This window comes from Hibiscus syriacus, unplaced genomic scaffold (assembly GCF_006381635.1).
Source record: "Hibiscus syriacus cultivar Baekdansim isolate YM2019G1 unplaced genomic scaffold, ASM638163v2 tig00110177_pilon, whole genome shotgun sequence".
Classification (NCBI taxonomy): Eukaryota; Viridiplantae; Streptophyta; class Magnoliopsida; order Malvales; family Malvaceae; genus Hibiscus; species Hibiscus syriacus.
The window spans coordinates 530,374-558,005 of record NW_024062613.1 but is presented as its reverse complement, the minus strand read 5'-3'; the positions used below and the strand labels follow the sequence as shown (position 1 = coordinate 558,005).

The following is a 27,632-nucleotide window of genomic DNA, read 5'->3' as shown; positions in this document are numbered from 1 at the left end:
GAAGATAAAGGAGATAGGCATTGCCTTCAAATCCACCAATGAAAGCTATCAAGATTCAAGTGATGAGGTGGATGAAGACGATAATGAACAAGAAGAATAGATGGTCAAGCTCTTGAAGGAACTCAAGATATTCATGATTTCCAAGGAAGTGAAACATGAATCAACCAAGAAGAAGAGTCCCCCAATATGCTTCAATTGTCAAAGAAAGAGGCATGTCAAGTATGAATGTCCTCTTCTAAAGAAAAAGGGGAAGAATGCATTTGTTGCATCATGGAGCGATGAAGATAATTCCAATGATGAAGATGAAGTAGTCAACCTATGCCTCATGGCCACTCAAGAAGAATTCGAGGTATCTTCTAACTCAAATGAATTTAATTCATTTACTTTTGATGAGTTACAAGATGCTTATAATAGGTTGTATTTGGGATTTGAGACCATGAATTCCACATATACAAAATTAATTTCAAAACTCAAAATTAAAAATAAATCGATTTTGAAAGCTAGAGTTGATTTTGAAAAATGATTTAGAGCTTTCAAAAATCAAAATAAATGATTTAGAAAAGACAAATTTTGAATTAGGAGTTAAGCTTAAAAGCTTAACAAAAGAAAAAGAATTAATTTCTAAAAACAACCTATTATGTTTAGAAATGACAAAATGCTCACATTGTCATTTTCATGGTCATAAGGAACATACTTGTCCTTTGAATAAAGGAAAACGTTTTAAAATTAGGCAAGTATGGGTTCCGAAAGGAACAAGAGGCATTGAACTAACGTTGAAGGATCCAAAGCAATTTGGATACCAAAATCGAAATAAATGTCTCTTGTAGGTGTGTGAGAGCAATGGTGATGAAAGTGATGATATTCAAGATGCTCTAGCCACACATGAAAAAGGAATGGGTAACCTCTAAGCTTAATGATTTAATTTTGGTTATTTGGTTGCTCATTTGATTTTAAGCATGCATGAGTTGCGATATTAAATGATTATGTTTTGTTTTAATCTCATGTATGTTGAAAACAATTGGTATGATGAACAATTTTAAAGTTTTAATAATTTTCAAAATTTTTAGTTCATCATAATAAAATTTTGGTCAAAATTGGTTTTAATGCAAATGATATCTCTCTAATAGTTGATATCAATTTTTTTAAAAAAAAACTTTGATTTTACAAATTTTAAATTTTTGACCTAAATTTGAATGTTTATGCATGTGGTTTAAATGAAAATGATATCTCTCTAACAATTGATATCAAAATTTTCAAAATGCATAACATTTTTGAAAACTTTATGCATATGCACTTAATTTTAACAAATGGTATTGATATCAAATTTCAACAATTGGTATTGCATAAAGTATTTTAGTCTTGGATATATTGAATTTCATGTGCTACTAACATATTTGTTATTCTTTGTAGAAATTCAATTTCTTTTTAAGTGTCAAGTTCTTAAAGCTAAATTTTGATTGGAATGCCTTTATTGAGGGGGAGATTTGATTTTTCAAATGATTATTAAATGTCAAATTTACCACTTACTCTCCAAAGTTATTTTGAACTTCAAAGATTGAATTATTTTTGATATAACAAAAAGGGGGAGAAGTTTGGTTTGAAAATTTAATTTCTTAATGAAAAAGGGGGAGCTTAACATTTTCATATATTTTCAACAATTAGTATCTTTTTCATTAAACATTTTATTAAGGGGGAGTTTTGCCAAAAACAATTTTTCAAATGTTTTGTTATATCAAAAAGGGGGAGATTGTTGAACTATGTTTTGATATAACAATTTAAGGCAAATTGTTTTTGGACTTGAATTGAATTTACAAAATATTTTTGGAATTAATTAAATTTATTCAAAGTTTTAAAAGGTTTCAAAAATAATTCAAAGTCCGTTAAAATTGGATTTAGCCAAAATGCTAAAAGGTGTCAAAGTGCATCCATGCATCCCTAGTGCATCCCTGCATCCCTGCAGTGCATCCATGCACCTGCACTAATGCATCGACGCATCATGCAATGCATCCATGCACTCAAACATCGAATGCACTTAGTACATCGATGCATCATGCCATGCATCGATGCATCCTGCATGCATCCATGCATCAAGGCTGAAACGGCTAGTAACGCTAGTTTATTTGAATTTAATGAAGGGGTATCGAGGCACCTTGATAGTGCACCGATGCATCATGTTATGGCATCCTTTTTGAGTAGAAAAATCATCCCCAAACGGCTCCAAAACATCCCCAACGACTATATACAACATCAAACACATTCCAAGCTATAAATACAAGCTAAAGACACTTGAAGAATAGAGAAACAACCATCCAAGCAATCAAACACAAGAGAATAGTTTTTCACTTTATTTCATCTTTCTCTTGTAAATATTTTGTTCTTGTGAGCTCAATCTTGTAAACACCTACCTTTGAGAGGTTTATTTGTTTACTTCTTTTATCCTTTTGTAAAGGGGAAAGGTTCTAGCTAATCCCGTGTAAAAGCTAGGGAAAGGTTCTAGTTTAGCCCGAAAAACTAGGGAGTTTGTAAGGTTACTCTTTATCCTCAAAAGAAAGAACAAATTAGTGAATTTGTTGGAAAATCCTTGGTGAGGAGCTAAGGTAGTGGACGTAGACTTTGGTTGAGAAAGTCGAACCACTATAAATCGTTGTGCAATTCTCTATATTTCAATCTCCTTACTCCCTAAACACAAAACCATTCAGACCCCTCTTTGCAAACCGTTCCTGTTGTCCATTCGAGCTTCCAAAAATCCCAACAGTAATATATATTGAAAGATAACTTTAAACCATTTGACATTGAGCGCTCACACCCTGTCATTATTGACACTCGAATACAAAACCTCAAGAAAAAACAATTAATCATTTAGTAATAAGGTTGCTCTATTCATGCTGAATTTTAATGAATGACTACTTAGGTGCCATCCTTTTATATTCCAATGCTAAAATGTTTAATTCCTAGCTAATATTAGTAAATTATATATTTTGAATGAAAATTCATTAAAATAAAGAAAATCCTTCTTAGAGGGTTTTGTCCATAACCCACGGTTTGATAAGGGGAAATTAGACGAACATCTTTCATCATCTTTCCTATTTGTTATAAACACCATTATTTGAGAGTTCATGAAAATTTAGAAAGTTAAACACCAAATTAATCCTAAATTAGTACTATAAATAGGCATATTTATAAAGCGTTTTGTTATATCATCTAGTGTTTAAATCCTAAATTCATTTAGAGTTTATGGAATTTTCAGGTTTATTGTGTAACTATAATTTTAATGATGAATATTTCTTTGAATTTGTATTTTATTTTTGTTAGAGACATTGGTTTAGTGAAAACCCTAAATCCAAAAGAAAAGTTAAAATTACTAATTACTCCGTTGATTTGAGACATCGAAATTTAAATTGAGGGTAGTCATAATTGAATCTATGTAATTATGTATATTTGTTCCATTTTTTATTATAAGGTTATTTTGTGTAATTCTGGTAAACTATGGCTCAATTAGAGCACTTTATATGACATTTGTGATGGTTCAGTAAGTCTCTCTCTCTCTCTCAACTTATACTTTCCTAAAAGATATTCTCTCTCCCTCCCTCCCTCTCTCTCTCAACTTATACTTTCCCAAAAGATAAGATCGTTAATTTTAAAGTATTCTTAACTATTTATACTAAAGGTATCCTAAGGGATCATTCTCTTCATATGAATGGGTAGGCAAGGCTAGCAGTGGGGTTCACACGAAAGCTGACAGAGGATTCATGTGTGGGATGGATAGCTTGGCAGCAAATTATAAAATATTTTCGTCTTTTTTTGCACGCAAAAATGCCTTTCAAATGTTGTAGCATTTCTCCAACTCTCCTTCAGCTTCAACAGTTCTCCAATTCTCATTTGGCTTCAGCTACCTGAACATCATCATCAAAACACGACTTTTCCCCTTAAACAACACCAGTTTCATGATAAAAATGTTGCAGCAAAACATCATCATCGTATGCAACTACATGACTTAAATATAACTATATGCAATGAAATGGGCTTTAAACCATCAATAACCTAAGTAAAAAGACATGAAATATAGTCTTTTCACGGGGTTATTATGTCCCCTTGAAGTTGAAATATCCTTGTATTTACTCTCTTGCATCTATTAAAGATGGGTGTGTAGCAGTTATGAGAGTTAAAATTGAATCCTGCTGGTCCTGGAATGTGAACCTTCGTAACAACCTTTTGATTGGGAACATGGCCAATGAATTGATTTCTCCTCTAAGCTTAGAGAATTCAGGTCGAATGTCTTAAACAAAGAATGGGTTTGTTGGTCAGGTTCGGGGGACGGAGTTATTCTGTCAGTTTCTTCAAGAAGTCTCTTTACAAAACTAGGAGGGTTGAATTTGAGTTGAAAATATTAGTTTGGAAGAATACAGCTCCACCTAAAGTAAAGTGTTTCGTATGGTTAGTATGCCTTAACAGGATTCCAGTGAGAATGGAGCTTGCTAAAAGAGGAGTATCATTGATTCGGATGTTTCCTGTCCCCTCTATGGGTACCCATTCGAAAACTGTCTCCCACCTTCTGTTTTTCTGCAAGGCGTCTTGGCGCCTATAGATGATGTTCGCTAAACTTTAGAACATCTTTGTTATATTCCATAAGGATTTGATATCCTTCATTCAATTCTGGCATGAGGTTAGCTTCTTTACACCATCGTTTTATGTTTAACATATCGTCTCATTTAATATTTTGTGGTTTGTATGGTTATTCAGGAACGATATAGTCTTCGAGAATGGTCGAATGGCTTTCCTACAATTAAGTTTCTTAGTAAAATTCTGCATGGTTCAAGGCAAAGATGTATAACATGTCTCTGTCTTTGGAAGACATTATCGCCAACCCACCTCTGACAGACAAAATCTCGGTCAGGAGTAATTCTTGTAATGTTGTTTCCTGGAAAGTTCCCCCTGCGGGTGCATTAAGTTAAATGTGGATAGAACTATGCCTTTGAATGGGGTAGCTGGAGGTATTGGGGGATTATTCAAGAATGAGGATGGGACGATCATCGGCTCTTTCTCAGAGCGAATTGGCCAGAGCCCTCCTGTACTTACGGAGCTGCTTGCATTGAAATTCAATTTAGATCTATTTTTCACCCCTCCCTTTGATTCCTTACCTTGTCTTATAGTTGAATGTGACAGTAAGCTGACGGTGAATTGGGTTTTGATCCAAGCAATTGTCCTACGTGTTTTTCGAGCGTGGTCAGTGATATTGCGAAACTTATTCTTACAAATAATGTAATTCTATGCCATATTCCCAGAGCTTGTAACAAGGAAGCAGATTCCTTAGCAAAGCAAGGAGTAGGTTAATTAAGATGGTCTTATGTCGGTTGTTATCGATTGGTCATGACTCATGATCTTGTGTCATGCATTGGGTTATAGTGGGGTTAAGAGGGTTGTTTTTGTTGGAGATGCAGGTTCTGTCTGTATCGTTGGTCCTTGAGTTTTTGTATGAAATTTCAGTAGAATCTTTAGGCACTCTTTTTTCCTTATGCTATCAAGGCCTTCCCTGGTAAGAAGGGCATTTTTAACGAGGCCTACCTTCTTATAAAAAAAAAGTTATTCAATCCTCCCAATGATAGCTTTAGGAAGAACGAGCTGTCTACACCAGTAGTTCTTAATGCTTAACAAAACCGCTTTAACAAGTCGGAACCGTTCATCATAGCTTAGATGTTTATTCTCCCAACGACCGAGCTTATCTTGAATCTTAGCAATTAGAGGAGCACAATCCTTCTTCGAGAGTTTCCTAGTTAAAAAAGACGCCCCTAGATATCGAACAGAATCTATCAATATGAAATCTCATGTATCCTTAATTATCCTCGATTTACTCGATCGTGACTTTCGAAATAAAAACCTCACACTTGCAGCATTCAACCTCAAACCTGACATTCAATGCCAATCCTTTGGTTTAACATTTATTTTTTTTTTACTTCAGTTTATACTTCGAATATTCCAAGTTCCATATTACAATCACGTGGTCAGAATACTGTACTTTTAGTATCTTAAAATAAGCTTTTTAATATGGTCAGGGTAAACAATCAGTTAGGTTATTTTTTGACCGAACCAATATTCAAAAGGCTAACATGACTTACTTGGATTGATGAAACCAGCCTAACCGAACCAGTAAAAAATCGATTAGACCAAATCCAGCCTACACATAATCTTTTCTTGCACTGAACCATTGTCTTACTGATCCGACCCACGATAAATAAAACTATAAAATTTCAATTATATTTTGATTGAAACTTTATTTTAGTTAATTTTAACCTAAAATAAATAATATTGTACGTCGGTTAATAGAAAAACTTCCAATTACAACATTAAAAACATCTTGTTCAAAAAACAAACATCGATCAGACAACAAATTATTTCATAGCGAATTACTTATTTTAACATCAACCATATTAATCAAACCCCTTAACATTGGAAAGTGTAAAACTAAAATTAAGTACTAGTGGTGGTATATCGTAGAATTCCTGTGGTAGAGCGTGTGGTGTCGGAGGAAGGTCGAGCAGTGATGTAATAATGGCCTACATTTTGGTTTGCGCAGAACAAAACATCAATCACTTGGTGTGGGGCCAGGGTTAGGGAATTTGTAAAGGAACGTCTGCTATAAGCCCCTCTTTGTCCAATAATGGTGAGACTGTGGGATGCGACACCAAACTCCATTGTTTCATTAACAGCATTTATTATGCGAACAATGTAAAGCCCCTGGTAATCTACTTGATACTCAAACGTTGTCTCTGCAACATTCAAAAATAATTATCAAAGTTGTCGGATTATTACAAGAAAACGTGCATAAGAAGCGTAAAACAATTGTGCATACGTACCATTACCGCATCCATTTGTTTCTCCTGGGTGTCCATTGATTGTGTAAGCATCGGGTTGGGCAGCAGCCATGGTTTGATTGGCTTCAGTTAACTCTTGCCTGAACCATTCTCCTGAAATAAGAAATTGGCAGAAGAAGCGTTGAGATTCAAACATGTTTTACTTTCAAAATATGTGAAGGAAACAACTAACAATATGCACCGATTATAATTGTTTGATCAGAATCAGGTGCAGGGAAAGGATAGTCCTCGTTGGCTGCTGGTAAAACTACAAAGGCGCCGTGGACGGTGGTGCTAGCCCATGCATTGGTAGCGTGCCACCATAGAGTGCCTATCTCGTCGTCTAATTCGATCTGGTAGGTGAAGTTTCTGCCTGGCTGGATTAATTGATTTGAACCATTATTTGAATCCTCAATGCCCTCCCTACAAAAACACACATATATTTGATTCATCATGAACTCGTAAAAGCTGACGAAAACTGTGTAAACGTTGAATAAAATCTTACCAAGTGATGGAAACAGAGCTGTTTGCTTGATTGTGGACATTGACAAAAACTGTGTCCCCTCTACGAACCCTAATCTCAGGCCCTGGGAAGCTGCCATTTACGGTCAAGATGTTCTTCGTGCTACACAGCTTTGTAATCTGGGATTCTTGCAACTAATTCAACAGAAATAAGAAAGAACATTCAAAATCCAACACTAACACTTATTGGCACAACAGAGAAGAGATGCAAGAAACTACTTACAAAGAATTCGTAATGGTGGTCATCAGCCATGGATAACACAAGAATATTAAGAAACAAAAGCCCTGTTAACCACATCAGCCCTTGCTTCTGGAAACCCATTTTTTTCTCTATGAATCTGTGTTCTTCGGTTCTTCCCTGTATTTGTAATCTTATGGTATTTTGATCGATTTCTTAAATATTAATTAAAAACAACCGTTTGGAAAAAGTCCTTCTGGTAAGCAGGTGAAATTATTGACTCAAAAGAAACCGAAGTTTCTGAAAGCATAATCAGAGGTCAAACTATTTGCAATAGAAAATTGAAAAGCTTCCAGACGCGTAAACCGGAAGACAAACAAAGTCAAAGTGGACCAAATATTTTAGTAGATCTGTTATCCTACCTAATCTGCCCTTGAAAATGAAGGTTGATTGTGAAGCTAAGACAAGTTAGCATGCAAAATGACATTTTCATTCGCCACATGGAAGCATGACGAAGACACTTAGCACATATCCTAACAGCCTCATCTTCTGGGATTCCAAGTTCCATTTTGAGTTTGATTTCGATGAAAATAAAAATAGTGATGAAACTAATATTCTTTAGTGGTTACTTGTGAGTATGAGATTAGGTACATGTTAAAAATATTGGTTCCAGTCATGTTGGTTTGTAGTTACTGTTATCATGAGAATGGATGTAACGGTATGATTAAAATCAGTGTTCAATCTTGGTTTGGTTTAGATTACAAGTTGATCTTTAGACTTTTTAATATTATTTTAATGAATAAAATTTTTAATATAATGTTAGATACATAAAATTATATAAAGATTGACAATAATAGCATAACCGACACCCTTGCCAAACATTTGATGCCTTTAAACCACACCTTTCACATAACTTTTCTATAATAATTTAAAAAGCATTTTCCAACCTAACAACGATGAACAACAATTCTTAAGCTATCATTAAGGTCCGTCTTATCATATATATTTAAACGATGTTAGATGCTGTTAAAATATATTATTTACAATCATAAACATATTTTTTTCATATACTTAAGAGTTTAAATAAACGAACAGTATGCCTACAGTAAATATATAAAAATCATGAAAAGATTGACATAAAAATTGAAACAAGCAAAAGTGGTTTACAGAATAAGAGAGAGAAAGATGCTATCTTTGTCAAATGTGTCCGGACGGTTTACACTCAAAATGTAGAGTCAAAGGGGTCACCATTTAAAATACCACGATTGTCAAATGTCAACCTTTAGAAAGCAATGGATGATTATATTCAATCCTAGAGAAGAGTACGAAATTGGACATGTTTGCATAAAATGACACATCTTAAATTCATTTGTATATTGAACAATTATCTAATATTTGAAGTTAATCGTGGCTAAAATTGTGGAAGACTTGCATAAGGGGAGAAATTCAAACATTGATGGCTACCTAACTAGCTTGGACCAGTTCATTAATTGTATTGTGGTGTAACTCATTTTCTCGGATTGTAAGAAACAAAATGGAAGAAGGGTAGCATCATTTCTAGAGAACGCGTTTAGAAGACCCGCAAAGTCGCACATTGCCGGCCGAGGATCTCTCAAGTTGCAACTTTCAAAGAGACAACCATCATCTCTGTGTGAAAATATTTGTTTTATTCATAGTTGCTTGAATCTGTGGTTCAAACAAACTAACTGGTTTGGCATCTCTTTTCGCTAAAATTCTTTGTTACCTAATTCGGGTCCATGCAATGCCATGAGTTGGTAAATTTTCGAATAATATATGATATTATTAGTTACATTTACACTTTTTCCACAATTTAGTAGTATTTGATTGCTGTTAAAAATGTCGAGACTTAGAAAATATTAGGTACATGTGACAATGGAATGGGTCGCATCAAATTTTTGATAAATCAAAACTCGATTCAAGTATTATACTTTTTCACTGGACATTGATCATGTTCGATTTTAAGGAAATTTCACACAAATTGAAAATCAACTCATAATATAAAAATCATCATTTTTATTTCGTAAAATAAAGATATGATTGAAAAAATAAAAAATAAATTGATATTATCATAAATATTCCTAAATATATATAAAAAAATTACATTATTATCTCGAATTAGATTAGAACTTTAAATTCAAACTTAATTTAATCTGACACCACACTTTTTAAAATCTGACCCGACTTATCTAATTTTTTTAAATAAGAACAATCCTACGACATTGCGATCAAATCGCCATTCTTATTACACTACCAACTCTCAAACCTTGTTAGGTTTAAGGACAAACGGAGCAGGTAATATTTTGGGGGTCAATATTTGACCTATTACAACAGATGCTTATAGTTTATATTAGTCATTTCACATTTTTGTTTAAGTTTTTAAAGTAAGGAGATTGAATTTACTAATGTATTAGTTAAGGATATAGGACAGACATAAAAATTTATGTATGGAGTATAAACTTAATAATTATATTAAAAATTTTAGAATGTGTAAAATTATAAAATTTAAAGATGTGAAATTTAATAATTAATAAAAATATAAGAAAATTTAAAAAATTCTGCAGTCGAATACCCGTCGTTCCAACCCTGCCAACATCCCAATTAACAAATTGTACGTTTTCCAAGAGAAAAACTATGACAATTTGAAAACAAAATTAACGAAATATTATTATAAACATGGATTGTGTTTGCATTTTCTGACTAGCTGTAACGTATAATCCACAAGATTTAGGTACTAAAATTTGACGCTAACAAGAAACCTAGCTTTGTCGGAGCCATTATTTAATATTGAAATAGCCATACGTATATATATGACTTCCTATGCTTACCTGGAATAAGACGTGTGACGTGTAAGTTTTTTACTGAAAAATAAAATTCAATTTACTTTTTTATACGTACATATCTCAGAAGATTCTTTTTATATTTTCCAAGTGAGAAACTTGAGGAGCACAAGTTTTTTTTTTCCCACTATAAATTGTTGAATTTTAGGACACAAAGACAACTCAGGGGAGAACTAAGAACACTTTCGAGAACAGCAGAATGGGTTTAGTGAATCAATGTTTTGTGTTTGTTGGGGTTTTGTTTCTGAGCACTTTGCTCCTTTGCAGTGCTGATGTGCATAACTATGAATTCTTCGTGAGTGCCTTTCTTTTCCCTTTCTTTAACATGTGATTACATGTTTTTTTTTCCTTTTAAATAAGTAAAGGTCTTGTATTGTTGTAGGTCCGAGAGACAAACTTTACGAAACTGTGCAATTCGACAACGTTGCTGGTTGTAAACGGCCGTTATCCTGGTCCTGAGATTCGTGTTCATAGAGGTGATACTGTCTTCGTTAATGTCCACAATCAAGGAAACTATGGTTTTACCATTCACTGGTAATTAACTTTAATTTTTTTTCAATGGCAATTTCATGAAAAATCGAAATAAGTGATTAAATAAATCATGGTGCTGCAGGCACGGTGTGAAACAACCGAGAAACCCATGGTCCGATGGTCCCGAGTTCATAACTCAATGCCCGATTCAACCGGGTACCAACTTCACATACGAAGTCGTATTATCGGATGAAATAGGAACCCTTTGGTGGCATGCACACAGTGACTGGACTCGCGGGTCCGTCCAGGGAGCCTTTATCATTTTGCCGGCCGAGAACGAAACTTATCCGTTCCCGACACCAGACGCCGATCAAACAATCATGCTTCGTAAGCATATCTTTCAACGGTTACATATAATTAATTATACGAATCATAATTTGATTTCAATTTTCAACTGTATGTATTGGCAGAATCATGGTACAATGGAGACTACAAGCAGATTATCGATCAAGCACTTGCAACCGGCATACCTCCTCGCCAACCAGATGCTTATGCTATCAATGGGAATTTAGGAGACACAACCGGATGTCCCAATGGTACGTTCTAGCTATACGGTATTCGAGTCAAGTTTTCGTGTTTTTTCTAACCGTAAACCGAACCAAGAGCTTATGAATTGGTTGCTGCAGATACAATGTTCCGTATGCAAGTTGATTTTGACAAGACATACCATCTCAGGATAATCAATTCTGCAATGAACGAAGAGAAATTCTTCTCCATCATGAACCACTCCCTCACGGTCGTCGCACAAGACGCCTCCTACGTCAGAAGGTTTACAACTGACTATATATTGATAAGCCCCGGACAAACCATGGACGTTTTGGTATTTGCCAACCAAAACGCCGGCCAATATTACATGGCTACAAGGCCTTTCTCTGATTCCGCGGCTTTGCCTGTTGACTTCATTACTACTGGTGTTTTCGAATATTCAAACAGTGCGGGTGGATTGAATGCTTCCTTGATCAATCTACCCGCAAGAAACGATACAAATGCTACTAGCAGCTTTCTCAGCCGAATTAGGAATACAAGAGTCCCCCAGAATCCAAGATTGAACGTGCCGGCGAATTCCAGAATCAACAGACGAGTGTACATCGCGATCGCCACGAACAACTTACCGTGCAACACCTCACAGTGTCTTGTACAGAACAGAATAGTTGCGAGTATGAACAATGTCAGCTTTGTTTTCCCACGAATTGACATTCTCCAAGCATACTACAACAGGTAATGCAGGGACTAGTTTCATTTGATGATTACTATAGCTAATACTTACAAGTTATCCTAATATTTCAGCAACACTGGCGTTTTCACCCAAGATTTCCCTCTCAATCCACCAGTATTCTATGATTTCACTGGAAACCTGACTCTTCTAAATCCGGGAGCTGAATTAGGGACGAGGGCTGTTATGCTAAACTATGGCGATGCAGTGGAGATTGTGCTCCAAGCAACCCAGCTCGGTGCTGGTGGAAGCCACCCGATCCATTTACATGGTTTTAGCTTCTATCGAGTGGGAACCGGTTCTGGAAATTTTAACAATCAGACAGACCCAAGCACCTATAACCTGGTTGATCCACCACTCATTAACACTGTCCACGTTCCTGGTAGAGGATGGGTTGCCCTCAGATTTTTTGCAAACAATCCCGGTTAGTTTTCAAAAACTTGATTTAAGGATTTTAAACTTGAAATAATTGAACATAAAATTGACGTGAGTGAGTTTCAGGGGTATGGTTTATGCATTGTCATTTCGAAAGGCATAGCAGCTGGGGAATGGACACTGTTTTCATTGTCAGGAACGGAACTACGACGAAGACAAGCATTCGGCCACCTCCACCCAACATGCCTCGTTGTACCTAGAAATTGAATGATCGGAATAATTTCTGCATCTTTATTTGTTTTTAAGCGTTATTTGGAATATTGCTAATAACATTTTTCCTATTTGGAAATGTAACATTATAGTCCATAAACGATACTGTAATCTGATTTAGTTTGTAAGACTATTTGTTTGAGTTTTATATATGATATCATAGGAATGTGTCTTCGTTACGTTGTGGGAAACTAATTTTATTATATGTTCCTTTTCGTTAATTATTACATGTCCTTGATGAGTTCAAGTTTTCTAATTTATATTCTTATAAAGCCTGTCATTATAAGTATAAAAATTTGAACAAAAAGCCTCAAGTTTATATTATTTTTTATTATTTATTTTTTAATATAAATTTATGTAATTTTAACATTTACTTTACAAATAAACTTGAAAACAACATGTTAGAATTATGTTTTAAGAGTTAACGGAATTCTAGCAAATCACAAGATTATTTATGTTTAATCCAATGATTTAAATTATGATTGGAGAGAATAAAATATATGTTTAATCTCTTCATTTACGACATTTAGGGATGAGTAAAACTCTACACGACTCGAAAAATTAAAAAAAAATCAATTTCAAGTTATTCGAGTCGACTAGAGTTATTGATTCAGTTTTTGATATCCAGTCAAATTGAAATTTGAAAATTTTGAGTTACTCAAAAAATTGTAAATTTGACTAAGTATTTTAATAATTTTACGAGTTAATCCATGATTTCATTATTCCTTCAATTCCTCCTTCATTTTAAAACCATTTTTACTAAATTTGTACCGCATGCTCCTAAATCATCGTAGATTATATATGTACTTTCAATTCCTATTTTTGTTAGTAAGTTTTCTATTTTTTTAATTTATCCCCTTAATTTTTCATAATTTTCTTATTTATTCAATTCATCTTTTATTTTAAGTTCATGTTTATCAAATTTGAACCACATGTTCATATACCATAATAGAATACCTACGTAATTTCAATTCTTATTTTTTAACTAAAAATGTACTCACTTTTTTTATTTAGTCTCTTACTCAATTTGGTCTTTTGATTGCAAATTCTTTCTTCTCATCAATTCCTTGACTCTTTTACACTCTCATCAATATTCTACGCTCAAAATATTTTCTTTAAAATATAATATTATGAATATATTTTATAAATTTAGATTGTATTTTATATATTAAATAATATTATAATGTGACAAGAATATAATATATATATATATACATCTTAATGGTTAGAGAAAGTAGAAAAATTGGAACCAAGCATTATCATAATACTGTAAATAATTATTATAAAATTAATATAGAAACCCGGATAACTTGAATCGATTGAATGATCACCCCTAATTCATTACTTTTATGAAAGATCAAAATCATAAAAGATATAAAATAAATTTGATTTAGTCTTGGAATAAATAATCTTTGAAATTGAAAATTTGAGAATTATTTTTTTTATTTTTTTAAAAATATATTTTTATTTATTTTATAAGAAATTTAAAAACAAATAGTACTAAGAGAATAGAATATAAAATAAGATGAAGGAAGGTCACGTCATATGTTAATGGTGTATTTATCCATTCTTATTTGGATGAAAGTCCTTGGTTTATGCCTAAAAAGGTACGACTTCAAAGAAGAACAAAGGTCAAGAAAGGAATTTGTTTTTTAATTTTAGACATGGAGGTTATAAACTTGGATGGGTTCAAAAAAATCTGCGGAAACTGACCCTCTTTTTCAAGGAATGCCATCAAATTCTGAAGAGAGTTGAAAGCAATTCAAAAGCGCCCAGAATATAAGACCAACTCGTTGCTGTAAAACGTCCTATGTAAGTTATAATTAATCAAAGATTATAGGGTAGCCATCCTCTCTTTTTGAATTTTGCCACAATAAAGAAGAGTGTAATTCTAATTATTAGTGGTAATAAGAAGAATTTCACACATAAATCGAAAAATATTAGACCAGGGAGTATTAAATAATAATTACATCTTCTGAAGATTTTAAATAATTTAGTCTGATATAATATAATATTCCATCCATATAACAATTTATATTTTTAATAATATGGGGGTTATCATATATAATATAAATTTAAAAAAATTAATATATTAATAATGCATACACTATACAGCCAATGTTATTCAAATTTAAAACCTCTAGGAAGACTTTCTTAAGACTATTTTAGTTCATAAAAAATCACCAAACTTATTTTATATAATCTTTAATAAAAATGTCGTCTCATTTAATTCAATGAGAAAGATGGAATGTATATGTGTACATTTTCTTTTTTCATTTATCTTTTTCATGTGATTTCTTACTGATTAATCATTGTTTGAGAGAAATTTACACGTCCAAGATGACACCATTGTCCACGGAAATCCGTTAAAAACGCAAATCCAATGAATATATAAAGAGTCAATAATCTCGACTTTCGAATAATGAAACCACTATGGATATTAGAAAAGAAACCTCAATATTACAATATAAATGTAACACCCAGGTTAAGGAGCAGGCAGTTCTCTTTTGATTGTCTGGTATAGGTACATTTTAAAAATAATTTCACCATATAACAGTAAAACGAGACAATCAACACAAAAATCCAACATAATCCAAGAATGTATACGAGATTCGGAAAATGTATTGGCTAATCCTGCAAGTGATCCAAACTTAACTTAAAAGAGGAAAAAGAAAAGGCTTGTCCCGAGGTAAACTACAGGCCAAGTAGTACACCAGTAACACTAGCAAGTGTCGGACAATGAGAAGATTAGACAAAGTTTTCATTTTCATTTCTTTTTCTCCTCGCTGAATCTTTCGTGTATTCTAGAAACAAGCTCACAAACGTGACATTGACGAGATTTTCTATCGAATCTAATAATAAATTATAATTTTGCAAGCATTGGGCATGTGAATGAACCGACAGCAGATCACTTCTTCCAGAAAGCTTAAAAAAAGGATGGAAGATGACGCTGTTGACAGTAGTTGTATTGGAAGCCTACCTGCTATGACGGCAGCTGCATCTGATCTTGCCGAAGTGCCTGTTGGAGTTGAATGACCTGTTGGCGCTGTTCGGGTGGCAATGAACTCAGCTGTTCCGGTGTTAGGTTTAACACTTGCTGCAGTAAAACAGACTCAACATCCAGTGCGAGTTGTGGCTGAAAGAGAAACAAAACAATGATGTGAAAAGAAAAAGCCAAATACTTCTACGGGATTGTGAAGGAAATTACAAAACAAGTTTACATTTTATAAATAGACAAAAACTTGACAACAAACTAATAAATCAAGAAACCATATCAGTTAATGAACTATATTTCTTTTGCACAAAACCTATCTAATCCCTTCCCTTCAAACTCCAAGAATGAATCTTCTGCAATCACAACCGTAGCAGTTATGCGTGAGTAAATGAACTCGCAGGAAAGTAGACGTGATTCTTAACTTTTATATCCCCAAATATAATACATTACCTGAGAAGCCGGTTTTTAACTTTTACATCCCCAAGTATAGTGCATTACCTGAGAAACCTGCTTTTCAGCATATTGCACCTCTTCTGTTCTACGTATTTGATTAATGTGTGCTAAATAAACATCAAATGTTTGCGATGTTTTGGATCCACTTACATTGGACGTGTTCAACCCAAATGGTGACGAACAGCTTTTTCCCCCATCTAATTTCACCATTTTCAGAGGCCGATTTACTGCTTCTGAAGGATTTAGAACAATATTTGATATCTCCGCATTGCCATGTGTTATAGAGGGACCAGGCTGTTATAAAAATGAAAAAGAGAAGTTAATAAGAAATGCTGGAATATTAGAAGAAACAAAAACCAGTGTTCGACTAACTTGAAAAAGATACAGTCAGTGCTAGATGCTCAAGAAGATCACAAGAGAGACAACTGGTGTTTGTCTATGGAAAGGCAGGACAAAGGAAAGGGCAAGGATCCATCAATATGCTCAACAAATGAAAAAGGGGAAATATACGTTCAATCTCGAATGTGTAAATGAGAGATTTTCTTAAAACCCAACTTTAACTTGATGTCTCTTGGTGGGATTTGACCAACTGAATTCCAAAGCAATAGAACTAACAAGTTTTCTGATCAAATTTTCAAAACGCAACTTAAAAGTACATCTAGGACTGCTAAATTCTTAAAATTTCAAATCTAATGATTTGATGATTTCTCTCAACAAAACTATATAAGCAAAAATCAGAACATGATTAAAAGATGCATGTTTGTAATTAACATAAACCGTCACTAAAGTTGCTCTAGTGGCATGTTCTAGTCCCAAGATTTTGCACCTGGAAGCTGGTATCTGAAAAGGAGGGATGAGGTGGTGCTGATTGCATGACAGCATTTGGCAAAACCATCCGACTGCCATGACTTAAATTAGCAATTGCAAGCTGTCCTGAGTGTGGCAATGAAGGCTGCAATTGTCTGTTCAAAGATGAAGAATTTGCCACCTGAATTTGAATTTGTGGTATAACAGAGGTGTTTATAGAAGGAAGTTTGGGAACTACAGAATGTGAAGCAGCTGGCGGTAGAACTAGATGGCTGGAATGTTGTGGAAGCTGTGTCCGAGGCTGCAAAGTTGATTGTAGGGTTGCAGAAAATTGGTTGTGAGATAAAGAATTATGAGGCACAGAAGATATTCGACTTTGTACTTTAGGAATAAAGCCGGTCTGAACCGTTTCTGCTGTTGGCTGCTGACTATGCTGGGCATCCTGTAATGGAATCTGTGCATGTTGACCGAGAGGCTGTCGTATGTTTGGCATCTGCAACTGAAAAATTTTAAAGAAAATATCTTTTATGCGACAGTTTAAAAGCACCGAATAAACGATTAACATTCTTTTTGAGACAATGAAACAAACCACTTGGGAGGTGACCATTCCTAGCATTATTTGTGCCTGAAAAACAAAGGCGAATAAGTAAGACTGAATCTATGACTTCATCAAATAGTTTCTTAAAACGTTTAAAACTTCTGTAAGGACAAAGAACAACTTTTTATTTTAATCGACTTTCTAACATTTAGAAGTTCATTGTTATAAAAGTAAGGACACAATTCCAAACCATGTGATGAATGATCAACATCATGAGATTTTTAGATTTAAATACTATTTTCTCAACAAAAATACTATAATTTTATAACTTCTCATTTATGTTACATTTGAAAGGAGTATTATTTTTTTTTGTAATGTTTTAGTACATTTGATAGGAGTACTATGTTTACATTTATTTTACATTTGGTAATATTTAGCCACTCGCATTACTTAATTTGAACAAAGAGAAGGAATATGTTTTACTTATTTCAAGTTTAGATTTGTACAAATTTTTCTTTATGTTATGACACTATTTTAAAACTCAAGTAATAATTATGTTTTTTTCCTCATGTTAATACTCAAGTACCAAACGTGGCATCAATAATTCAAATGAACTTTTTGTCAACAGTTTTCAACCAAAAAATTAACTAAATAGCACAATAGTCATATGTAAAAGATAAACAATGCTGAAAATAGCTGTAATAAATATATGATAGCTAGAATGCAACGAGAAAAAAGTAATCATGGCAAAACACATTAGGCACATGCATATATGAATTGAGTTTATATATATATATTACATAAAAAAAGGTTCCAGTTAAAGAATGGGAGAATCATTCCTCCCTGCATGGTATTTTTAAGCCTAAAAAATAAAAACAAGAAAGAACAAGTACTTTTTCCACTTGAAAAGGAAGATATATCAGAGGGTTGTCCACATAATAAAAGAATTGGAGGAAGCACACATCATGATATGGAAATTGTATCCTCCATGTAGAGTTACATACGACTTAGTCCAAGAACCTAGTATATAAGATTTGTGCAGATAAAAATACAAAAGCATAGAAGAGATAATGGGACATGATTGTAATTAACCACCCAGAGGCCTAGAGAAGGTCCCTGTGGAGATATCGTAAAAAGTACAATAATCCATACAAAAAGCAAGAGATGCAATTAGGATTTTTGGCTACACTTGGCAGAAGATAGTTGATTTTCAATAGAATGAACAGATTCTTTATAACTTTTTTATTGTTCTCGTGGCAGAAAGATAAATGGTCAAGTTTTGACCACAGACCTGCTGCTAGTGCATTCAAATTTGCTTTAAGTCACTGCACCTCAATTTTGTAGCAGAACTAATCTGTCAGCTGGATATTCTAAACAATATTGCTGTTGTGATGATTATTTTATTCAATCTTATAAAAACAATGTTTCTGAACATATAACTGCTGCTAATCTTTTCTCAGAAAGAGAGCATTGTTCAAATTCCTTTCTAGAGATAAAATTAATGATACTTTGAGATTTATAGCTAAAATGAAAACAAAAATGTAAGAAGTAACTCATCAAGTTATAAACATAAAAGGTTTGAATTTATGACAATAAACTCATTTCTTTTTTTTGGCATCTGGAGTGTCTCAATGACACTTTTAATCAAGGGAATCTGGATGAAATTTATGAGATAGATATTAAACATCTGAGATAAATAACTCTTCATCTTTTCTTTTAAAGAAACACCAAACAATGAAAAATACCTGAAAAATAGCTTTCAGTAACTGAGGTTTTGAAAGCAATAGCTCGCGAGCTCGTTCCTTACTTTGCGTAGCCATTTTCTGTTGAAAGAATATCATTAATTAAAAGAAAACGAGCAAAGCTCCATATAACAGTTTGTATTGCTCAAGTTATACCTTCAGCTCAGACATAATTTCATTCAGCTGGCTCCTGGACATTTTGGCAAGATGGAGCGTTAGCGGATCAGTAGCTGGTGCTGGCTGACCTGGCAAAGCATTTTGATTATGCTGCAGACCAGCCTGCACACCACCAAGAGCTTCAGCCATGAGACTTGCAGCATTTATAGCTGAATGGAGACCAACAGGCTGCAGGTGAAACATTTCGCCCTGGACTGCTTGGCCTCCTTTATTTTGAGAGTCTATGATGCGTCAGTTAAAGGGGGAAAAATCAGGCTGTATTCCTCCAAAAGAAAATAACCTGAAAAAACCATAAAAACTAACCAATATTTGTTGCCAGTCCAGGTCCACCACGGGCCTGCAATAGAACAAGATGCACTGTTTAAACTAATTTTGGAAAACCAAAAAATCAAAAGCCATATTCAAGGAAGCAAACCATTATAAGGAAGAAGTATCATCCAAAGAAGTAGGATAATGCATGTATATGGGCTTTTGTTGTAACGGAATAAACCTCTGTAACCACATAGAATCCTAGATATAATGATTAATCTCTCTTTCTTCCAGCAGGGCTATTTATGCAGAGGCATTGGTCCATAACATCAAGTTCATTGCAGTTTTTTGTCCTTTCTATCACTTTTTTAAGAATTGAAATATATAACCTAATAAACTAATAAACATACAAGAATTGAAAAACTAAAAACTTTTAAAGTGAAACGAGAACTGTATCAAATAATACACGGTAAAGTGCAGGCCTCCTTTTATGTTATCCAACAGATTAAAGTAAATTTGATCACTAAAAGCTAGGTAGCATATAAAATTTGTACAGATCATCCATAAGTACAGATTTAGATATATAGATATCACATAGAAAACATACTATGCCAGTGTGACTGAAATTACACTTAAAATACAGATAGGAACAGTTTGGAATGGAGGGAAATTCCGTATTTGTAGGCTTAAATTAAACTAAACTACACTAAATAGCCACCACAGTCCACGCCACTTGTGACATTAAGACCAGCGTTCATCTAATCACATTATAACCAGTTTAACTGTAAGAAAGGAAGCTACAATAGTGCCAAATTTATCACCCCGGCCAAAAAATCAAAGATGCACAAAAAACAGTTCACCTGCTCTCGGTTTTTATCGGAGCCTTTGTCATTTTCAGCAAAATCAACTCGTAATTGCCGGCCGTTGATCTCATAACCTTGAAGATTCCTTCGTGCACTTAGGGCTGTCTCCTCATCCATGTACTCACAGAACCCATAACCTTTTGGTTGACCAGTTTCTCTATCAATAACTAATCTGAAAGTAGAAGGGAAATTTACAAATGAAGAACTCTAAAATAGAAAAATATCTTCCAAAAAGCAATTTCATCTCAAATCAAGTTAACAAAGAATTTTTCTGGGGATTTTTCGTCAGTCATGCATGATGCACTCAAACTATTAGACTGTTTTTATCTAGATGTTTACTGAATACTCGTGTATGACTTTGTTCCATATTCCTCAATAACTTAAATCCTATCTTATCCGTCAAGGTCAAAAGATTATAATATTTAATAAACATATCTTCAAATTTTCATAGTCATTGTACTAGTCCCAACCATCACTATCAATTATGCAACTAAGCAGTTAAAACAATCAGGCAACTCAGTTTGCCTTAAAAGCTTTCCATTCAGTAATCGGTACCAATTCTTTTCTGGCATAGTAACATACCTAAAAGCTTTATTTAAAAGGGGAAATTGAAGCTGAATCATTTTAGGCAAATTAAATTCCAAATGTCGAAATATTTAAAAAGAAAATTTCAAACCTGAAAGAAACAACAGGGCCAACCTCCCTGCAGATTTCTATAAGCTGTTCCTCAGTAGCATCATAAGGTATATTCCCAACTGCCAACCAAAACAAAATCAAAATAAATAACGAAATCAGTATCTCTGCATGAAAAAAATCAATTCCTTCAAACTAATATCAACTAACCAATTAAAAGAATGAAAACAAAAATTAAATCCTGAGATTAATTATTACTAGTACACAAATATTTTTCAGCAATTAAACAGAAAAAAAATTCTGAAAAATCAAAAGCAAATCACACGTGCACACACACACAAGCGCAGAGAGAGAGAGAGAGAGACCGAAAACGCAGCGATGCTGAGGAGCGGCCATGAAAAGGAGATTAGAATTAATAGGAGAAGAAGGTGAAGCGGCGTTGCGGCTTCATCTTCTTCTTCCTCCACGTCGCTCTTCTGAATTCAAAGGGAGGACGCTGAATTGGTTCCTCCAAAGATTTGCTTTGGATTTCTCCGTATTCTTCTGGTACGAGAGAATTCAAGAAAAACAAGAAACGAGGATTTGATTCGTTTTTTCTGTGTGAAATCTGAAACACAAATTTTCAACCAGAAGAAGGGAGGAGGAAGGCTAGGCTGCTGTTTAGTCACCTTTTTCTAGTAATTTATCAATCCTTTCCTCCGTATTGGAATATGTATTTGTGTTAGGATTATTCTATTTAAAAATTATATTTTACTATTAAAATAGATATTTTGATTTCAAATATTAATATAATGTTAATTAAATTATTGAATTTAAATATCTCTTATATTATTATTAATTTATCGTCCTGGGTTTTCATAAATTTGAGCATCCACCATGTGAGATATCTTTGGCATCTCCCGTGAAAGGATTTGCATTTTGTATGGTGTCCGTGGGATCCGTAGCTGCCGCAGCAAAACGTCTACGAACCCTGGAAATCACCAAAACCATAACAATTAGATCACCGCCACATTACCAATCCCTTAGACTGGTTTAATGCATCATTCGTACAATCACCTTGTCGTTCGGCATCACTAATTAGAGCATATGTGGCCGAATAGACATCCACATATCCAAGGAAGTTGCGTCCTCAATTCGGATACTTTGTCCTTAAGCTGCCTACTGAACTCTTTAGCCATCTCATTTTGAGGGATAACACACCCATATCGGTCCAAATCGTGAGCCTTAGGGTGGTAGATCATGACACTGAAGGGCAAGCTCCCTATTGGGTCCATATTATGTATCCAAAACACCCTAGCCCCCTCTCCATTTAACAGCTGCAACACAAGAAATTTTTAAGGACATAATACAAACACAAAACCATACATTTTCTCCGCAACAAGTAATATTCTTTTTCCTTACATGAATAGATTGGGAGAACAGGTTAAGTATTCGAGGAATGGAAGCTCGAATTTTGGTTTCTGCTCGATGTTGAAGATAACCATATCCAATGTGTATATAGCTTTGGATAATTCATCAGGTCTTGGAAGATCGATCCTGTGTTGGGAAGAAGACCGACGGTTAAGCAAGAGTTGGTTGTAGAGAGCAGTAGTGCGAGCTTTGAGGTGTATGAACTGAGAAACTTGGGTAGCAAGGTTGAATGGACCATAACCACATTTAGGTTGAATGCAGGAACCACCTGCTGCAAAATTAGCACCATGCCTGAAACTTGTCCCCATTGAATCCTGGTAGGCATTGAGGTATGGTAAACCCAGCTTCTCGGCTGCACAAAGGGAATAATTGACATGTAAACTATTAGTTGTCATGCAAAATTATTAGTTGTCATACAACTAATAATAGTTGTATAATGCATAATAATGGTTCATAATGCATTGTAAGTTGGCAACAATAATGGTTCATAGTTGGCACTAATAATAGTTGAAAAGTGACATGGCAAAATCTCACATTTAATCATTGTAATTTAGGGTATTATCAAGATTAGTCCTTAAAGTTTCTACTATAAATACCCTAGCTCATTTAGCTTCAAAATCATTCCAAAGCATTCTAGCTTTCTTCCAATACTAGAGAATTTAGAGAGTTTCTTGAGAGTTGTTTTCTCCTTTTTATCAAGAGAGAATTATCATTGTTTTCTCCTTGGTAGATCGAGAGAAGTTGTAATTCCTATTTTCTCATAGTGAAATTCTTCTACCGTTGCCCGTGGTTTTTACCCTATATTATTTAGGGGCTTTCCACGTAAATTTTGTGTCTTTTTTATCTTCATTTTTATTTTCTCAAATTATCAGTTACGATTTTGCTCTATCCGATAGCCGTCTTCCGCAACAATTGGTATCCGAGCCAGATTAGAGTGTGTAATATTGGTTTATTGTCTTTGTGGTTGCCACCAAAAGGTGGATCATCCAACATAAGAAAGTAAGAAGTTATTACCCATTCGTTGAAGGTTCCAGAGAACTATTCACGATAGTGAAATAGTGGGAGCTATCCGTAAAAGAAGCTATGGCAACGAAATTTGATATTGAAAAATTCAATGGGAGAAATTTCTCATTGTGGAAATTGAAGATGAAAGTCATCCTGAGGAAAGATGGTTGTCTAGCAGCTATCAGTGAAAGGCCGGTGGATTTCACAGATGACAACAAATGGATCGAAATGGATGGGAATGCTATGGCAAACTTTCATCTAGCATTAGCAGATGAAGTATTGTCAAGCATCGAGGAGAATAAGACAGTTAAGGAGATATGTGATCATCTCACCAAACTGTACGAGGCCACATCTATGCACAATAAAATTTTCCTTAAGAGGAAATTGTACACTCTCCGTATGCCAGAATCTACTTCAGTGACGGAGCACTTAAACACACTGAACACTTTATTTTCTCAGCTTACATCCTTAAGCTGTAAAATAGTAGAACAATAACGTGCTGAACTTTTACTTCAAAGTGTACCGGATTCGTATGATCAACTCATCATCAACTTGACAAACAATAATGTCACCAGTCTAGTCTTCGATGACGTTGCAGCTGCTGTTCTACAAGAAGAAAATCGGCGCAAGAACAAGGAAGACAGACAAGTAAATCTGCAACAAGCAGAAGCGTTGACAACGATTAGAGGGAGATCAACAGAACGTGGCCAAAGCAGCAGTCACAAACATGGTAGATCGAAATCGAGAAGCAAGAAGAATTTAAAGTGCTACAACTGTGGAAAGACGGGTCACTTGAAGAATGATTGTTGGAGTCTAAATAAAAACTTCAATCCACAAGGCAATACTGCAAACACTTCAGATGATGGAGATGCTCTATGTTGTGAAGCGTCAACCACCGTAGAAGGTAGAAAGAGATATGCAGACATATGGCTCATTGATTCGGGAGCAACATATCACATGACCTCAAGAAGAGAATGGTTCCATCATTATGAACCTGTCTCAGGAGGATCTGTGTATAGTTGCAATGATCATGCCTTAGAGATCATTGACGTGGGAACCATTAAATTGAAGATGTATGATGGAACAATTAAAGTTGTTCGAGATGTGCAGCACGTGAAAGGCCTGAAGAAAAATTTATTATCCTACGGATTGTTGGATAATAATGCAAGTAAGATTGAAACACGAAAAGGAATCATGAAGGTGTTCCATGGAGCGCTTGTGGTGCTAAAAGGCGAAAAGATAGCTGCAAACTTGTACATACTGAAGGGCAAGCTCCCTATTGGGTCCATATTATGTATCCAAAACACCCTAGCCCCCTCTCCATTTAACAGCTGCAACACAAGAAATTTTTAAGGACATAATACAAACACAAAACCATACATTTTCTCCGCAACAAGTAATATTCTTTTTCCTTACATGAATAGATTGGGAGAACAGGTTAAGTATTCGAGGAATGGAAGCTCGAATTTTGGTTTCTGCTCGATGTTGAAGATAACCATATCCAATGTGTATATAGCTTTGGATAATTCATCAGGTCTTGGAAGATCGATCTTGTGTTGGGAAGAAGACCGACGGTTAAGCAAGAGTTGGTTATAGAGAGTAGTAGTGCGAGCTTTGAGGTGTATGAACTGAGAAACTTGGGTAGCAAGGTTGAATGGACCATAACCACATTTAGGTTGAATGAAGGAACCACCTGCTGCAAAATTAGCACCATGCCTGAAACTTGTCCCCATTGAATCCTGGTAGGCATTGAGGTATGGTAAACCCAGCTTCTCGGCTGCACAAAGGGAATAATTGACATGTAAACTATTAGTTGTCATGCAAAATTATTAGTTGTCATACAACTAATAATAGTTGTATAATGCATAATAATGGTTCATAATGCATTGTAAGTTGGCAACAATAATGGTTCATAGTTGGCACTAATAATGGTTGAAAAGTGACATGGCAAAATCTCACATTTAATCATTGTAATTTAGGGTATTTTCAAGATTAGTCCTTAAAGCTTCTACTATAAATACCCTAGCTCATTTAGCTTCAAAACCATCCCAAAGCATTCTAGCTTTCTTCCAATACTAGAGAATTTAGAGAGTTTCTTGAGAGTTATTTTCTCCTTTTTATCAAGAGAGAATTATCAATGTTTTCTCCTTGGTAGATCGAGAGAAGTTGTAATTCCTATTTTCTCATAGTGAAATTCTTCTACCGTTGCCCGTGGTTTTTACCCTATATTATTTAGGGGTTTTCCACGTAAATTTTGTGTCTTTTTTATCTTCATTTTTATTTTCTCAAATTATCAGTTGCGATTTTGCTCTATCCGATATCCGTCTTCCGCAACAATTGGTATCCGAGCCAGATTAGAGTGTGTAATATCTGTTTATTGTCTTTTTGGTTGCCACCAAAAGGTGGATCATCCAACATACGAAAGTAAGAAGTTATTACCCATTCTTTGAAGGTTCCAGAGAACTATTCACGATAGTGAAATAGTGGGAGCTATCCGTAAAAGAAGCTATGACAACGAAATTTGATATTGAAAAATTCAATGGGAGAAATTTCTCATTGTGGAAATTGAAGATGAAGGTCATCCTGAGGAAAGACGGTTGTCTAGCAGCTATCAGTGAAAGGCCGGTGGATTTCACAGATGACAACAAATAGATCGAAATGGATGGGAATTCTATGGCAAACTTTCATCTAGCATTAGCAGATGAAGTATTGTCAAGCATCGAGGAGAAGAAGATAGCTAAGGAGATATGTGATCATCTCACCAAACGGTACGAGGCCACATCTATGCACAATAAAATTTTCCTTAAGAGGAAATTGTACACTCTCCGTATATCAGAATCTACTTCAGTGACGGAGCACTTAAACACACTGAACACTTTATTTTCTCAGCTTACATCCTTAAGCTGTAAAATAGTAGAACAATAACGTGCTGAACTTTTACTTCAAAGTGTACCGGATTCGTATGATCAACTCATCATCAACTTGACAAACAATAATATCACCAGTCTAGTCTTCGATGACGTTGCAGCTGCTGTTCTACAAGAAGAAAATCGGCGCAAGAACAAGGAAGACAGACAAGTAAATCTGCAACAAGCAGAAGCGTTGACAACGATTAGAGGGAGATCAACAGAACGTGACCAAAGCAGCAGTCACAAACATGGTAGATCGAAGTCGAGAAGCAAGAAGAATTTAAAGTGCTACAACTGTGGAAAGAAGGGTCACTTGAAGAATGATTGTTGGAGTCTAAATAAAAACTCCAATCCACAAGGCAATACTGCAAACACTTCAGATGATGGAGATTCTCTATGTTGTGAAGCGTCAACCACCGTAGAAGGTAGAAAGAGATATGCATACATATGACTCATTGATTCGGGAGCAACATATCACATGACCTCAAGAAGAGAATGGTTCATCATTATGAACCTGTCTCATGAGGATCTGTGTATAGTTGCAATGATCATGCCTTAGAGATCATTGACGTGGGAACCATTAAATTGAAGATGTATGATGGAACAATTAAAGTTGTTCGAGATGTGTAGCACGTGAAAGGCTTGAAGAAAAATTTATTATCCTACGGATTATTGGATAATAATGCAAGTAAGATTGAAACACGAAAAGGAATCATGAAGGTGTTCGATGGAGCGCTTGTGGTGCTGAAAGGCGAAAAGATAGCTGCAAACTTGTACATACTGAAGGGTGAAACTTTGCTAGAAGCAGAAGCCTCTGTTGCCTCATGTAGTTCAGATTCTGAAATGCTATGGCATCAGAAACTTGGACACATGTTATAACAAGGAATGAAAGTCCTTGTGGAGAAAAACTTACTTCTAGGCTTAACAAAGGTATCACTTCCTTTGTGTGAGCATTGCATAACAAGTAAGTAGCATCGGTTGAAATTCAACACGTCAAATTCTAGAGCCAAAAGTGTTCTAGAATTGGTTCACTCTGATATATAGCAGGCACCAATT

At 34.7% G+C, this 27,632-nt stretch overlaps 3 protein-coding genes across 5 annotated transcripts; 1 reads left to right on the top strand and 2 right to left on the bottom strand.

Annotated features, from left to right (window-relative positions):
- Nucleotides 1-6,444: 6,444 nt before the first annotated feature.
- LOC120217058 (laccase-14-like) lies at nt 6,445-7,707 on the bottom strand. The gene is made up of 5 exons (XM_039214282.1): nt 7,594-7,707; nt 7,354-7,505; nt 7,051-7,271; nt 6,852-6,962; nt 6,445-6,764 (listed from the first exon to the last, which is right to left on the bottom strand). The coding sequence occupies exons 1-5, from the start codon at nt 7,690-7,692 to the stop codon at nt 6,466-6,468; spliced, it is 882 nt and encodes a 293-aa protein (XP_039070213.1). The 5' UTR covers nt 7,693-7,707; the 3' UTR covers nt 6,445-6,465.
- Nucleotides 7,708-10,553: 2,846 nt separating this feature from the next.
- LOC120217057 (putative laccase-9) lies at nt 10,554-12,811 on the top strand. The gene is made up of 7 exons (XM_039214281.1): nt 10,554-10,701; nt 10,789-10,940; nt 11,020-11,264; nt 11,348-11,473; nt 11,564-12,155; nt 12,225-12,574; nt 12,652-12,811. Exons 1-7 carry the CDS (start codon nt 10,606-10,608, stop codon nt 12,783-12,785), a joined length of 1,695 nt encoding a protein of 564 aa, XP_039070212.1. The 5' UTR covers nt 10,554-10,605; the 3' UTR covers nt 12,786-12,811.
- Nucleotides 12,812-15,419: 2,608 nt separating this feature from the next.
- LOC120217055 (cleavage stimulating factor 64-like) lies at nt 15,420-21,917 on the bottom strand. Of its 3 annotated transcripts, none has more exons than XM_039214278.1 (10): nt 21,618-21,914; nt 21,296-21,374; nt 20,617-20,791; nt 19,811-19,844; nt 19,487-19,728; nt 19,334-19,411; nt 17,640-17,675; nt 17,070-17,549; nt 16,394-16,537; nt 15,420-15,931 (listed from the first exon to the last, which is right to left on the bottom strand). In XM_039214278.1, the coding sequence occupies exons 1-10, from the start codon at nt 21,646-21,648 to the stop codon at nt 15,779-15,781; spliced, it is 1,452 nt and encodes a 483-aa protein (XP_039070209.1). In that variant the 5' UTR covers nt 21,649-21,914; the 3' UTR covers nt 15,420-15,778. The 3 variants fall into 3 exon arrangements, with proteins under 3 accessions (XP_039070209.1, XP_039070208.1, XP_039070210.1); XM_039214277.1 differs by having other exon boundaries at nt 16,289-16,537; nt 21,618-21,908; XM_039214279.1 differs by lacking the exon at nt 15,420-15,931 and adding an exon at nt 16,241-16,288 and having other exon boundaries at nt 21,618-21,917.
- Between the last annotated feature and the right edge of the window lie 5,715 nt (nt 21,918-27,632).

Bases quoted from the DNA above. Each gene is read 5' to 3' on its own strand.
- LOC120217057 (XM_039214281.1), top strand. From the start codon at position 10,606: ATGGGTTTAGTGAATCAATGTTTTGTGTTTGTTGGGGTTTTGTTTCTG. The intron at 11,265-11,347 runs GTAAGCATATCT...ATGTATTGGCAG, and splicing joins CGATCAAACAATCATGCTTC to AATCATGGTACAATGGAGAC. The intron at 11,474-11,563 runs GTACGTTCTAGC...TGGTTGCTGCAG, and splicing joins CACAACCGGATGTCCCAATG to ATACAATGTTCCGTATGCAA.
- LOC120217055 (XM_039214277.1), bottom strand. From the start codon at position 21,648: ATGGCCGCTCCTCAGCATCGCTGCGTTTTCG. The intron at 21,375-21,617 runs GTCTCTCTCTCT...TTTGGTTGGCAG, and splicing joins TCAGCATCGCTGCGTTTTCG to TTGGGAATATACCTTATGAT. The intron at 20,792-21,295 runs GTTTGAAATTTT...TTCTACTTTCAG, and splicing joins GGCCCTGTTGTTTCTTTCAG to ATTAGTTATTGATAGAGAAA.
- LOC120217058 (XM_039214282.1), bottom strand. From the start codon at position 7,692: ATGGGTTTCCAGAAGCAAGGGCTGATGTGGTTAACAGGGCTTTTGTTT. The intron at 7,272-7,353 runs GTAAGATTTTAT...GTGTTTTTGTAG, and splicing joins AGCTCTGTTTCCATCACTTG to GGAGGGCATTGAGGATTCAA. The intron at 6,765-6,851 runs GTACGTATGCAC...TGAATGTTGCAG, and splicing joins AACAAATGGATGCGGTAATG to AGACAACGTTTGAGTATCAA.